Source organism: Penicillium atrosanguineum (assembly GCF_028827265.1).
Source record: "Penicillium atrosanguineum strain IBT 20685 chromosome Unknown utg000001l_segment0_segment0, whole genome shotgun sequence".
Taxonomy (NCBI): Eukaryota; Fungi; Ascomycota; class Eurotiomycetes; order Eurotiales; family Aspergillaceae; genus Penicillium; species Penicillium atrosanguineum.
Window position 1 is genome coordinate 1,207,606 of NW_026623133.1, and position 14,195 is coordinate 1,221,800.

At 47.2% G+C, this 14,195-nt stretch overlaps 5 protein-coding genes across 5 annotated transcripts; 2 read left to right on the forward strand and 3 right to left on the reverse strand.

The window, feature by feature from the left end:
• Positions 1-407: 407 nt before the first annotated feature.
• N7443_000465 (GNAT family N-acetyltransferase) lies at positions 408-1,133 on the reverse strand (the record flags this gene model as incomplete). Its single annotated transcript, XM_056880521.1, has 1 exon — positions 408-1,133. The coding sequence occupies one exon, from the start codon at positions 1,131-1,133 to the stop codon at positions 408-410; it is 726 nt and encodes a 241-aa protein (XP_056745759.1).
• A 935-nt stretch (positions 1,134-2,068) lies between these two features.
• On the forward strand, positions 2,069-3,510 carry N7443_000466 (uncharacterized protein; the record flags this gene model as incomplete). Its single annotated transcript, XM_056880522.1, has 3 exons — positions 2,069-2,229; positions 2,284-3,155; positions 3,215-3,510. 3 exons carry the CDS (start codon positions 2,069-2,071, stop codon positions 3,508-3,510), a joined length of 1,329 nt encoding a protein of 442 aa, XP_056745760.1.
• A 117-nt stretch (positions 3,511-3,627) lies between these two features.
• N7443_000467 (arylsulfotransferase family protein) lies at positions 3,628-5,178 on the reverse strand (the record flags this gene model as incomplete). Its single annotated transcript, XM_056880523.1, has 1 exon — positions 3,628-5,178. One exon carries the CDS (start codon positions 5,176-5,178, stop codon positions 3,628-3,630), a length of 1,551 nt encoding a protein of 516 aa, XP_056745761.1.
• Positions 5,179-8,479: 3,301 nt separating this feature from the next.
• On the reverse strand, positions 8,480-10,966 carry N7443_000468 (uncharacterized protein; the record flags this gene model as incomplete). The annotated part of the gene is made up of 5 exons (XM_056880524.1): positions 8,480-8,566; positions 8,894-9,679; positions 9,741-10,355; positions 10,408-10,624; positions 10,683-10,966. The coding sequence occupies 5 exons, from the start codon at positions 10,964-10,966 to the stop codon at positions 8,480-8,482; spliced, it is 1,989 nt and encodes a 662-aa protein (XP_056745762.1).
• A 292-nt stretch (positions 10,967-11,258) lies between these two features.
• On the forward strand, positions 11,259-12,908 carry N7443_000469 (uncharacterized protein; the record flags this gene model as incomplete). The annotated part of the gene is made up of 3 exons (XM_056880525.1): positions 11,259-11,314; positions 11,381-12,824; positions 12,876-12,908. The coding sequence occupies 3 exons, from the start codon at positions 11,259-11,261 to the stop codon at positions 12,906-12,908; spliced, it is 1,533 nt and encodes a 510-aa protein (XP_056745763.1).
• Positions 12,909-14,195: the final 1,287 nt, after the last annotated feature.

Below are 14,195 nucleotides of genomic sequence, written 5' to 3' on the forward strand. Positions count from 1 at the left end.
ACGGCCCGAGATCAAGAGTGACTAATTAAAGGTGGTAGCCGGCGTAAGGCCGAATGACCTAGTGAATAGTATTATAGGTCCGATGTTACGGTATACTCTACACATGAAGCTATCCAACATCCATATCGGGACCCGATAAGGAACCCCCGTACTCCGCCCGAAAATCCCCAGATACCTTGCATGGAAGCGAGCGCCACGTGATCCCACAAGCATACAAAAGAAGACTTACAGTACCGAGGCTGCAATTTTACTGTCACCATTATTACAAGTAGATGAATTACAACCCGATCCTTAAACAAGGCTTATTTGTAGAGTTCAATTATTCTAAGTCTACTTTTCAGCACTTATTGAAGATTAAGTGGTGAGTCTCCGGATTAGTGCCGCCCAGAAATCCAATAGCCGCAAAGTCATCTTGTAGGACTCGTTCTAAAATCCTGGAGTGCCTTGATTTGGCTTCCATCCTCGCGGAAATTTCTCTCGTCCAGCCACATCTTCATTGCCCCCGCTATACTCCCCTGCCACTCCTCTTTCAAAATCGAAAACCAAGCTGTATCTCGGCTCCGTCCTTTCACGATCATATGTTGTCTGAATATTCCCTCAAACGTATGGCCCAATCGTAGAGCCGATCGCCGTGAGGGTGCGTTAAGTGAGTCGCACTTCCACTCCAGCCGGCGGTATCCCAGATCATCAAAGGCATGTCGCGCCAGAAGATAAAACGCCTCCGTTGCTCCAACGGTGCGTTGAAGAGCAGATGAGAACATCACATTGCCGATTTCAATGCACAATTGCTCCGGGATAATTCGCATAAGGGACATGTATCCAATTGCTTTCTCGAACGTGGGCATAGTGCTGCGCTTGTCGATGATCGCAAAGAAGAACGGATCCAGGGAAGCCGACTTAGAAGCGACGGCTTTTTCGAATGCATCTAGCTGAGGGTATGGTCCATCGCCCATGTAATCCCACAGAGACGTGCGGGCAGGATTATCACCGCCAACAAGATTGAAGAGGTCTTTAACGTGTTTTGATTCAAGCTTCTCTAGGAGTATGGTTCGGCCATGGAGACTGGTCTGACCCGATGGCAGAGATGCCTTTGTCAATGAAACGACAGGACCGCGCGGTCGTGCCACTGCCATTCTGTACAGAATTAACTCAACACTGAGTTCAAGAAGTGAGAGAGGGTAAACAAGTCATCTTTTAAACCTAGATTCCGTTCTAGCTGGGCATGACTCTTATCAAAACACTCAGATCGTGTCAGCGTGATTGGGTGGTCGCTCCGTTTCACGGTCCGGTTCACTTACGATAGGTTGCTTCTCCGAAAGGATCTGCCCCGCCATTTCTAGCTCTCTTTCCAGCTCTATCATTGATCAAACATCTGCACTATGTGCATTTGACTTATGAGGATCCGTATAGAAAAGCCCCAGCGTAAACTAAAATGAACTAAAACTACGAATGTATGTTTCTCCAGGGCTAGAACGCGGGAGCAACTGTACATACAATTCTGCTTTTCACTGCTAGTGTTGCATTAGAGAACTGTCCCCTATGTTATCCAATGGATGCCAAATTTGGTGTATCATGGTCAAAGTTGCCAAGGGATGTGATTACTGTGATTTACGCCCACTTATTGTAGGCTTCTGGGCTGGCGTGTTTTGCCTTAATACGGATTAGTGCGCCTCAGGTGAAGCTAGGGAATTTTGGAGGTAAAGCTGATTTGAATATTACTGTACCCTCCTCCGGCATTGTTGCCGCTCAAAGCGGGGTATTCGGTTGCTAAACTATGCCAACCGAGGTTTTGCGGTGTGGCTCTCTATCCTTAGCCTCAATGATCTGGATTACTAATTAGGATGGTACCATTTACGGCTAGTTCAGGTGATGTTACGTTGCTCGTCGACTCCAATCCTCTAGGTAATTGCTATGTGATAGGGAGTTGTCTCGGAAATAAGTTGCCAGCAGCTTGTTATATCCTTCGACTTGACTCACTTTGGCTATGGAGAATTGAACTCGATTACCAACCAAGCTGACTTCCGCGGTGGGTTTCAGCAACGCTGGAGGAGACATCATCAAAGTGAAAATGGAAACAGACTCGACTGCTGCGAAGCTACCTGCAAAACGTGCAGAGTTGAATGTAGAAAACGAAGAGGCTTCTACACCATCCTCTCCATTAGATGCTGGAGAAAACGTCCGCGGGTTCTTGCAAGTACTGGGAGTATTCTTGATTATCTTCAATGTTTGGTAATCTCTCTCATAAGCAATCAGTACTCCTGAACATCACTAACACTTTAGTAGGGGTCTCACTTTCGCGTACGGATCCTTTGAGAGCTTCTATGCTCTAACATACATCCCTACTTTCTCAGCATCTGCAATAGCATGGATTGGCACAATACAGAGTTGGCTACTCATTGTCTCTGGTCTCATCTCGGGTCCTCTCTTTGACCGTGGCTATTTCTCGATCATGATTGGCGCTGGTGCCTTTCTGGCCGTGTTCGGCTTCATGATGCTGAGTCTCTCGCATGACTACTATGCAATATTTCTTAGCCAAGGTGTATGCATGGGGTTGGGCTTTGGTTTATTATATATACCCAGCATCGCGCTTATTAGTCGATCATTTGTTCGCAAGCGAGCCGTGGCTTTGGGCTTTGCGACAAGTGGGGCCCCTGCAGGAGGTATCATCTATACAGTCATGTTCGATCAGCTCATTTCGAAATTGAGTTTTGCCTGGACTGTCCGCATTATGGCATTTTTGATGTTGTCTCTTTTCCTTGTTGCTGCCTTCTTGTTGGTAACCCAAGGAAGGGGGGCAATAACGACCACAAATGGCCAACGAAAGAAACTGATTGATATCCGGGCCCTGAAAGATCTTCCTTTCTGGAGTTTTACTGCGGCCAATTTTCTCCTCTATCTCGGTTACATAACACCTTTCTATTATATTCCAACTTATGCACAAACTAAGCTTGGAACTTCGCGGAGCATGGCCTCTTACGTGCTCATAATCTCACAAGCGTGTTCAATTGTCGGTCGTGTTGGCACCACCATCTGTGCCCACTACTTTGGGTCGATGGTGTCTTGGATATGCTGTGGCATACTCTCCGGAATTTTATGCTTTGCCTGGATCAGTGCAGATACTCTGGTTCGATTTATTCTTTTTGCGGCCTTTTATGGTAAGTCCGAGCTGATGCCTTGTGTACTATCAAAACTTAACACTTTATTTTTCGAGCAGGGGGTATCTCTGGTGCCCTGATTCCACTCCCACCAAGTGTATTCTTTCACGTCTGTCCCGACGCACAGATTCTTGGCACCTGGCTTGGAATGGCTCAAAGTATCAGCAGCTTCGCATCACTCTTGGGGCCACCGATTGCAGGTGCGCTCGCTTCGGTTGGCTCTCATAGTAGTACCGACCTCAATTTCCTTAACATCCAGTTGTTCGGAGGAATCACAATGAGCATCGGTGCCTTTGAGTTGTTGCTCTTGTGGTACTTGCTCTGGAAAATCAGGGATAAAAAAGGCTTTTTTTGAAGCTTATACAGAACGAGGATGCCGTATTAGTTGATTTACTTCATCAAAATTGTGTCATAAAAGCAATTCATGTCATGGTAAAGCTAACATACATTATTTATCCTATGGCATATGACTTTAGTAATGCAGCGGTGATCTGTATTCTTTGACCTTGATGACTAGCGAAGAAACGAGATGTTTTCCATGGCCATCATATGCTTTAGCCACCACATGAGCTGGGCTCTTTCCAGTTTGGAATTTCGTTTCGAACCCGTTCTTGCTTGTCCCGCCAAGTAAAACCTCCTTGCCGTTCTTCTGCTCATAAAATTTCCAGATTGTGGTCTCTGTATCTCCATTCCAACTGATATAAAGAGAGGTCCCATTCGATTCTTTGAAGGCAACAAATGCCGGCTCCTCGTGGGGAACGGCATGCCAGTTGAACTTGAATGCTCGGTAGTTTTCGGATCCAGGACCAAACCTTCCCGAATCCAGTTTTGTGAAGAATATAGTTGTTCCATCAGGCTTATGCTCGGACATGGCGCCGTCGTACCCCCAGTTGATGAAGGCATTACCGTTCGGCAACAGTTGACAATTTCCCTGAGATCTGACTGACAGATCTCCAGGTGCCCGAAACATGGCAATTAATTTGGCCGTTCGCTTCTTTGTGTCAAGCTCGACGACCTTCCCAGCGCTATAATCACGCGTTTGCAGAATTGGGCCTCCGGCAAGATTCTCGTGTGCGGAGTTATCAAAGAATGAAATAATTTCCTTGGAGCCCTTTGTTTCATGGTGCAGGTATTTCTGGTGCATTCTAGTATCGTGCTGGTAGCAGAAGTCGACGCCTTCGCCAAGCGAGAAATCGGAGTTCTTCCCTCCCAGTTGCCAAATTATGTCGCCAGTGTTGCCATCCATTTTGAAGATTGTGCACATGCTCCGGGCAGATAGCAGATAAGTGTTACTTTTCGGGTCGACATCGAACGCATTCATGTAAAAGTAGTGCCAGACTTGACTTGAATTCACTCCCAGTCCAGCGTTCCCACTCTGCAAGGTCAAGTTGGTTCCAGCAGGGTTAACATGGTCAAGTGAGCTCCATTCCCACAAGACCTGATTTGTATCAGTATTCACTTTTTGAATCTTGTTATCTAAAATCCACTGTTGGTTCTCCGAAGTGGCCCCATAATCAGTCAGATCGTGGATCTCGGGGTCGTAGACAGTGAATAGTGCGGAATCATCATCGAAGAACAGAAATTCGTGCTGGTCGGCCAATTTGTGCCCTCCGCCTTTGATCTGTTTGAGCAATCGATATTTGTTGTCGAGGATGGTAGTGTGGCCGTGGCCATGACCCATTGGTGAGTTGTGCGAGCCTTCGAAAATGCTCAAGACTTGCTCTCCTCTGTAGGTATGCACCTGAAAATTCTCACTCCTGGGACCGATGTATCCAAAACCTGACCACACTAGCTCGCCTTTATCGGTATAGATGTAGGGACCGCTTTGAGCAGGGCCGTGGCCGGTGTTATCTGCAAAGGTGCTTTCGGGAGTATAGAAGATAAGACCATCAGCAGTTTCGTTTGTTGCTGGAATTGTGATGTTCAAGACTGGGACAGCGAGGTCGGGTCTGGACTTGTAGGCCAAGTTCGCGCCCACGTAGGCCGTGAAATAAAGTAAAACTAAATTAGAAAGACGAGCCATTGTAAATAACCGCTTGAGGGTATTCAATTTAGCTCTCGTGGGTAAGTTGGCTGTGTCAATGAACACAAGCTGTTCATTTCGTTCGATATTTGAATATTGAGCATCGTCACTGGAGATCGCCGAGATCCGTGAAGCCAAAATTTTAAAAATCAGAGGAATACTTTGGATGGGAGATCTTCCCTTTGTTTGTTAGTCGCAGCCGAGATAACCTCCGCTTTACCCCGCGGTACAGGCTGGTAGCTTAAGAAGAGGGTCTAGGGAGTGGTCTTTACGGAAAACGTGCTTCAAACAGAAAACGAAGGTGCAGGCGTGTGAACCGTACTATGGGTCCAGTCTTCTAGCTCAGGAGATTTTCTTTCAATTCCGTTTCGGTTAGCAATCGGCAATCGGCGACGATGATATCACCGCCGTGCCGATCATTTGGGGGCTCAAAGCGAAAGGAAAGTGAAATCGTCATGAGATAAGTGGACAAATACCGAGATAACAAAAGCTCTCAATCTCCTGTGTGATGTTTTGAGCAAATGTTAACTCACACCTCAATTACGCCACGAACTCGAATATTCCGAAAGTAAACCATAACACCGCGAATAAAAGGTAGGCCCTACATGGCCACCTATCCGAAAAGCCTCTTCTCTATCTCGATAAATGGATTTCTTCCTCTGTTATGTGTTCTTATGAGGAAACACTCCGAGTTGCCCCTGTCAGTTGGACTCTTTTACTGGGAGAAGGAGCACTGGAGGTGAGGAAGACATTTTCTGTGAATTGTACGGTCTTCGAAGAACTCGTTGTAAAATATTGAGGCGTACCTGCAGTCTGCATAGTGAATCTCTCGTCAAGAATAGGCTCTGTGGGTGATGAAATTATAACTGACTTTATTGACAAGAACTGCGACAGTCATGGGCCAAGCCATGATCTATTGCGACAGAGTCATCGAATCATGGAAGAAAGAGGATTGATTGTCTAGTCCTCAAGGGAAATATGACATAAACCCTACTTACGATACCTTTTCAATGCTAAGTTATTTTAGAAATTAGATTGATTTCTAAAATCACGGAATTCACAGAATTCTCAAGCACCAGGCAGCGATCGGTCTGCCACAGTAATATGAGTCTCTTTGACAGGGATCAGCAGAGATGGGGATGTTTCATTGGTTTGCGGGGCTGACGTGGCGTGGCTGTGACTCCAGGGGCAGATCACCATGCAAATGGGGCGTCACATACGGGGCGAAGCAACATAGTCTCTCCTAAAATCCCGTTAATTTCATCCTCCCTACAACACCAGTTCACAAAGCCAGGATTAAGACAGGACTGATGGTTTGAGTGCTCGTTTCATGCGATTCAGCTATTTTTCCACTACCTAGACCGATGAACTGGCAGCGCTATCTTCGTCGAGCTCCATCCGCGGTTGAACTCGACGACCAGATAGATCCGGTTTATGATGAAATTTCAACTTCAACCAGGCATGCACTGCAATAGGGCGCCTTTCTCAAGCAAAAACTGACAGGAAACACAGGGCGTTTGATAGGGGTTCTTATCGGGGCCCAGAGTTAGACAAGAACCAGATTATTCTCGACGCCGATGAGTTCGTGACTAAGTATGATTTGGATGATATCAGAGACTTAGTGCGGAAGGGTGCCTTACTTTTCCACGATCCCGAAGATCTGGCGCGAATTGAAGACTTGACCCGGGAGGAGCTCGTGGTACTGTATGGCCAGACAGCGGATACAACAGTGCTTAAAAAATCATCGTTGGAATGCTACATGTGCTTCCTGGCAGCAGTCCTCTGGTACGCTGCTTGTGCTCTGTTTTTTGAAAATATTTACCTGGCTTACTTGACTGGATAGTGCATGTCTCCAGCACGTTTATTTCAACCTTTCCCCAGACTATCCAATCGCTAGGGTATCGATATGGCCGAAATGGTAAATAAAGCCCCGTTAATTGAAGCCTCGCCAAATCCATCGCGTGTTCTGACACCTCACATAGTGCTCCCTGGTTCGGGGCGCTCCTTGGGTGCATATTCACCGTGCCTTTGAATCGGCTTTTGGGTAGACGCAAAGCGATATGCGTTGCAGCTGCCTTGGCCCTTGGTGTTGCGTTGGGAAAAGCCCTTTTACCACATTGGAACTCCGTGAAGGCGATGATTGCAGTTTACTGGATAGCTGGCACTGCAACAGGTATTTTGACATGTACTGTCCCGCTCTACCTCGCCGAAACAAGCGTCGCCTCCTTACGCGGCGCGAGGGTAGCATTCTGGCCGATGTAAGTCCTGTGCTCAGTCTTTCCCACCAGCCCTCACCGAAGAGACCACTTACATTGTCCCCAGCGCAATCATTTTGACCAATGCAACGATTTCCACCTATGGAATGATCTACCCAGCTTTTAGTCTGGATTTGGCGTTTTACATGACCTTGTTCGCAGCCCTCTTAATCATGAGTCTGATAATCGCCAACATAACACCGGAGTCGCCTTACTGGTGTGTATCAAATAAGAAGATGCAACAAGCCTTTGACGCCTTGTACCATTTTCGAAAAGCAAGAATCACAGCTGCCTGTGATCTCTACCGAATGTATTACGCTGGTGTGCATTCCGCACAGGGAGGTGAAGGTAGCTCTCGCCACCCCCAACTCACCACTCCCGGAATCACTATGCTGGTGACCAATCCTCAACTGAGAAGGATGATCGTGGCATCTTGCGCGATAATACTCACGCGAAATCTATCTGCTATTGAATTTCTGCGGATTTCCTGTTACCCCCGAACGGCTCCTGAATTGGCTCCACTTATTATTGAGGCTGTTTTGTCATTAGCCACTTTAATACCCATGATCCTCTGCGCTACGTGGGCTGATAAATTTGGCCGCCGCCCATTGTTGATGGTATTAACTTTGCTCATGTTTACTACACGTGAGATTACTACACGTGAGAATTCGGCAGTATATTCATGCGGAGCTCAGGTGCTTTGCCTCATCTTTTATAGAACCACCGAGGCCATTTACACTATCTTCGTGGCGGAAGGGTTTTTAATACAATACAATGGTGTGGCGTTCGCCTGCTCGTGAAAGGAGATCAATACTGATATCAATTGCATAGATATTGGCATGGCAATCGCCATGGCGGTCAATTATGGAAGCCTTATCATGGTGTCATTTGGCCTGACCTCACTCAGCCGAGCCCGGCGTTGGCCTACTGGACATGAGCTTTCGTTAGTGTTCCCCGTTCGGCTTGAAACGTGCTATATCCCTTGACAGACCTATACTTACATTTATATGCTTAACCTCAGAGCTCCTCTATTTGTGTCTTTGCTGCTAGTCTGGCTCATTATGAGAGAGACCAAGAAAGTTCCACTGGAAGACGTTGATAGCGTGTTCCGTGTCCCCACGAGGAACCTCGTTCTATATCGAGTCAGGGTACATTTACCATACCTCTTCAAGCGCTATGTCCTGTGGAGGGACGTGCATTTCGAGTCTTTGGAGGACTCTCGGTATAGTTTTGCCGCAATTACTCTTGATGATGCAGAAGCCCTGTCTGTCTCTCATGAGGACTAGTCTGACTGAAACGGTGGGAAAGCTGTCATGGGGATGAGTGGATGAACATTCCCATTTTAATGAGAGAAGAGAGTGAGACATGACAAATAAAGCAACACCAAACCAGCAAGCATGTATTGAATCTCAGCGAGAATCCTCACATAGAAAGACAGTTCAACCAAATATTGAACGCACTTGTTGACTCAAACGCCGCCACATTTGCATCTGTGTCAGGCTTCTCTGAAGTCTCGAGTCCCCAAGCTCGCACGTAGCATCATGATCAAGAAGGAGGTAGACAATATCGCGTTTCTTGAGTTGGACTGCATGATATAAAGGCATGTGCCCATCCTCGTCTGCTTTGTTTATATCAGCTCCAGCGCTGATAATTTGTCGGATCAATCCAATGCCGATCCTATCGGAAGCAATCGCGAGTTGCAGCGGCGTGCGGCCATTCTCGTCTTCACAGTTCACGTTGGCACCTCCCTTTAATAAGGCAAGAGCCTTTTCTTCTCGGTCCAGGTAAATCGCGTACATGAGAGGCGTATGTCCTCTCCTTCCCTTCTTCTCCGTGGATGCACCTGCAGCGAGCAGTGCCTCAATCGGCTTTATTGACCCAAATCTTGCAATTACCAAATGAAGTGCAGTATCCCCATCATTATTTTGAGCATCCAACTCTACTCCGTGGCTCTGAAGCAACACAAACTTCTCCAAGTACGTTTCAAGGTCACGTTGGCATGTCGCCAAATGTAGTGCAGTTTCGCGACGTGGCCTTGTGCACTTCTTCACATCAGCGGCGTATGTAAGTAGTAGCTCGACCCACTCAGCACTTGCATATTCTGCAGAGAGATGGAGAGCATTATATCCTTCATGTAGTATACTCGGATTAGCACCCTGGTCGAGAATGGGCAACAATCGATTTGCGCCGGCTGTCTTGCTCTTTGTCGACTTGATCACATGCCATAGCTCATAAGAATAGAAGTTCTGGATGGAATAGTATCAGCATAGGTGTCATCAAAAGACCATTTTGGAGCTTCAGTCATACCATTTCCTCCTCTACATCAGGATCACGTATGACGGCAAGGTCTCCCGGCGGTTGTACAGCGACGGGAGGGACGGGAGGGTCGGAGACAAATGATGCTTGATCATCCACGATGGTATTTTGCGCCTCATAATGGTGAGTCTCCATGTCTTTTGGGGCCTCCATCGTAGAAGTTAACTTGGGTAAGCTGATACCATCTTGCTCAATGACCCAGTCGACCACTAGATCAACCGAGGCTTCCGGACGATCTTCAGGAGAAGGTGCTAACAAACGATTAATGAAATTCTGGACTGAAGGGCTGGTACTATTTTCAATCAAATGAGTATCCGGGAAGGTGGTATATCCCTTGACATAATCTCGGAGAGACTCATACTCGGAGAACGGCGTCTGCTTGGTGAGGAGGTAAAATAGCAGACAGCCGAGGGACCAGATATCCACAGCACAGGTATAAGTTGAATCTTCTTTCGCTTCATCAACAAGTCCCAATATCTCTGGGGCCATGTAGCCTTGCGTTCCAATTTGTGTTCGCAGTTCGGTTTGACCCTCTAGTGCCCGCTTGCTTATTCCAAAATCTGCGATTTTAACCCGGATCGGATCCCTTTGAACGACGAGAACATTCTAATATTACCAATCAGCACCCGAAGTCGCCAAGGTAGAGGAAGAGATCTACCTGCGGTTTGATATCTCGATGAGTGATGCCCAATCCATGTAACACAGCCAAGCTCTCAAGCAGCTGTTCGCATATACACCGAGTTTCGACTTCTGGAAGCGGACTGGGAAAGCACTCGGAGATATCTCCAAAAGTACAATATTCCATCATGAGGCATATATAATCCGTTGATGGGAACCATCCATGGAAATGAACAAAGAGCTGTTTGTCTTGGAGCCTGAGGCAGCATTTAGTAAGCTTACATTGTAACAAGTCAGCTGTGAGCGAAAACATACTCCATTGAACTTGAGACTTGTCCCAGAACATCCAACTCCGAGGCGGACTTCGCAAGCCTGCTGTCTTTCTTGGAGACCTGCTTCACAACTCGCAACTCTCCCACCGGCGACTCATACACGTGAACGTTGTCAGCCAGCTTAAGCGTTCGATGCCACATAATGACCTCTCTTGACTGCTTCCCGGGCTGATGTGGATCAGGTCGAAAATGGACCTCACGGCTGCGGTCTTCAGAAAGGACTGTCACGTTGAGCTTGAATCGCTCCGCAGACTCTTGGTCCCTCATAGCTGCGTAATGATTCACCAGTCTGCCTTTCGGAGAATCCAGCCACAGAAGTGTAAAATTGTTTCTTTTGTGATGGAGCGAGCGTTTATCTGCGTTAAACTGGCATCAAATGCCCTGAGTCCGCCCGATGAGAGTGGGGGCCAAGTTTGGGGCTGAGGCTTTGTACCTGTCTCAGGATTATAGTTGATCCTTTGGCGCCTAAATGTATATATACCCCCGCTCACACCCTCGCAGCTCCTGGATTTACCTTCTGCCAGTCACCGTGAGGATAGGCTCGTGCTAAATTGGCACGATGGAGCCAGCATCAATGGCACTGGCGGTGGTTGGGACTTTGGATCTTTGCATCAGGTTGGAATTCTCTTCTCTTTAGCTTTGAATAGAATGTTTGCTAACTTCACTTTTCATTTCTTCCAGCTACGGCAATAAACTTGTGAAATTTTGTCACGAGCAGCGCAGCCTAGAGTATGACATTGGGGAGATCGCATTAAACATAGAAGGAGTTTGGCTCAAGACGAAAGTTCAACTCACCTCACTGGAACGCTTGTGGGGCTCTCTAGCCCCCGCTCTACAGATTCACTATGCCGATGCTGTCCAGCGACTTCATATCAAAATTTCAGGGGCTGTCGATGGTTTCGCAAGTGTTTACCTCCGCAACAAATTCGCGAAATCGGTTCCGCAGAAAGCGAAGATCGTGTACTTGAAAAGGCACCTGCAGCAGGTGGTGAAAGACCTTGAAGACTGGCAACAGCGCTTTGATCCCTCCTGGTATCTCATCACTCGCCTCGCTGAGCCTAAAGTGGACCGAGAATTAGAGAACCCAGCAGCGCGGCAAAATCCCTCCGCAACGAGACTCTTTGAAATGAGAGGTGCCATACAGCAGTCTTTATCAAAACGAAATGAATGCTCAGGCTCCGTTTTCGTCAGTCTGGGTATGATTGAGACAAATCCCGAGAGAATTCCTGGAACAAACGATTATCTATCGCGGTACTCCACTGGCGCTCGGCGGGTTCTCTTAAGTAGCACAACTTTTGCGGGAACTGCAATAGCGGCAAGAAAATCCAATGTCCGAGATCTGGCGCGACTCCTGCGTCATGTCGATTCGATGTCATTTGGTCTTCTGAGATGCGAGGGTGTCTTAGAAAGACACACCGACCTGGATACCCAGTTCCAGTTTATTTTTGAAATACCTGAAGGTCTAGATTCACCAAAGACCATACGGACCCTTCTTACAGAGAAGCCGGAATGCTCATTGAGCAAGCGTGTCCAACTTGCGAAGCAACTTACTCGATCAGTCATGTTCGTCCATACAACCGGATTCGTTCATAAAGGCATTCGACCCGAGACTATTGTTGTCTTTTCTCAAAATGGCCAGGACATGGGGCCATCATTTTTGATCGGATTCGAGCAAGTTCGACGCGCGGAGGCTCAAACAAGTTTCTTGGGTGACTTGCAATGGGAACGAAATCTCTATCGCCATCCCGTCCGCCAAGGACTATGGTCTGAAGAAGCGTTTACGATGCAGCATGACATATACAGCCTTGGTGTGTGTTTGCTTGAAATTGCACTCTGGCGCTCTTTTGTGGAGCTGGAGGGCGACGCCGCCACTCCTTGGTCGGATCTAAGAATAGGAACCGCTATCTGTGAGAAAGATGCTCGTCGAGGAGGATTCGCAATCAAGAAGCAGCTTACTATGCTAGCAAAAGCTCGACTACCTGCCTTGGTAGGAGACCGGTACACCGATATAGTTCTTGCTTGTTTGGGCTGTCTTGATAAGAATGAAGATAATGTGTTTGACATGCAAGGCATCGATACCAGAGACGAAGATGGCATCATAATAGGGGTTCGCTATATTGAGAATGTAAGATCTAATAATGAGAGGTATTGACAAGAGCTTTGCTGATTTTAATAGGTACTTTTGAAGATCGAAGAGTTGCTCGTGTAAAACGCGCCATTAGAATCATTTATGAACGTTGAAGTATAGGAGAAAAGACGATGTAGATGACCAAAAGAAATGTTGTACAATAGATGCTAATAGCACAGGCTATGATTTACATGGGCTCATGGGTAGAAGAAAATCGAACACTTGACATTAATGTCGATGACTAGTCGTATGAGGCTGTCACCTAGCTGAAGGAGACTGGGTTGCACTCAAGCAAATTTCGTGCAGATATTGGCTACATGTCGTGTAAAATTGTGATTGAGTGATTTTTTTGAGATTTATGGGGAGCTTTTCTTCAAGACAGAGCCTCGAATTCTTCGTTTTTGCTTATTTGGTATGTTTGACCCTCCATGGAATGTAAAGCGGTACCAGGACGCCTTATTTGACGACAAGCTGCCACAGCCTCAACACATCAAATTACTCCCCAATGTTCCCCGTACTCGAGACCTTGTTTCATATTTGTATCATGACACAAAATAGCTCAAATTACCAGAGATTGACCAATTGATGTCATAAAGAGCTTCCATTGGAAATCTTGCTCCACTTGGCATTTAAACACGAAGATTAGCGCCACTGGGATGGTTGGTAGGGATGTCTATCCGAAGAGAAGGAGGCAATGAAAAAGATAGGCCCTCAGCAAAGAGCAGATGCCTCTACCTGCCCAGTGAGTGCTAGCCAGCGATGGCTAGTCAGCCTGAGGACAAATGGTCCCACAAGGCCAGCTGATCGGTTCTTCACCATCCGGTAGGACTCCCAGGGGTCCTGGCATCCACCTTCGAAACGCACAAATCCTCCCTCTGAATTTCTTCTTCGCTGGAAACGCCTACGGCAGTGCCAGCACCTGAAAAATGCGCTATTTAACTCAAGCATTACGCTAAATCCTGAGTCATTCCCTACTACGTACTCCGTACTTTCGACATATCTTCAGGACCAACGCCAGAGCCACAAAGATCAACAGATCTCCAGCACCACTATACCTCTTACGGCAGAGGGGTATCAACATCTTCAGCCCCTGGCCTGTCAAACCTTAACGGAATGAAGGCGGCCATCTCCTGCGAACCAGCAGTTGCAGCTCACCTCGACGATTCCCAAACCCGACAGTCTGGTCATGATAGGCCGTGGCTGTGGAGCAAAATAAAACTAGTCTCTAGCCCTGACGCCTGCGGCATCTGAAATATTGAAAGGAAATCGACATACCGCAATGGTATTGATCCGTTGGGAGTCCGGATGATATCCTAGTGGATACCGAGATCGTGGATTGACGTGCCAAGAGCCGAGAGTGGTAGGAGA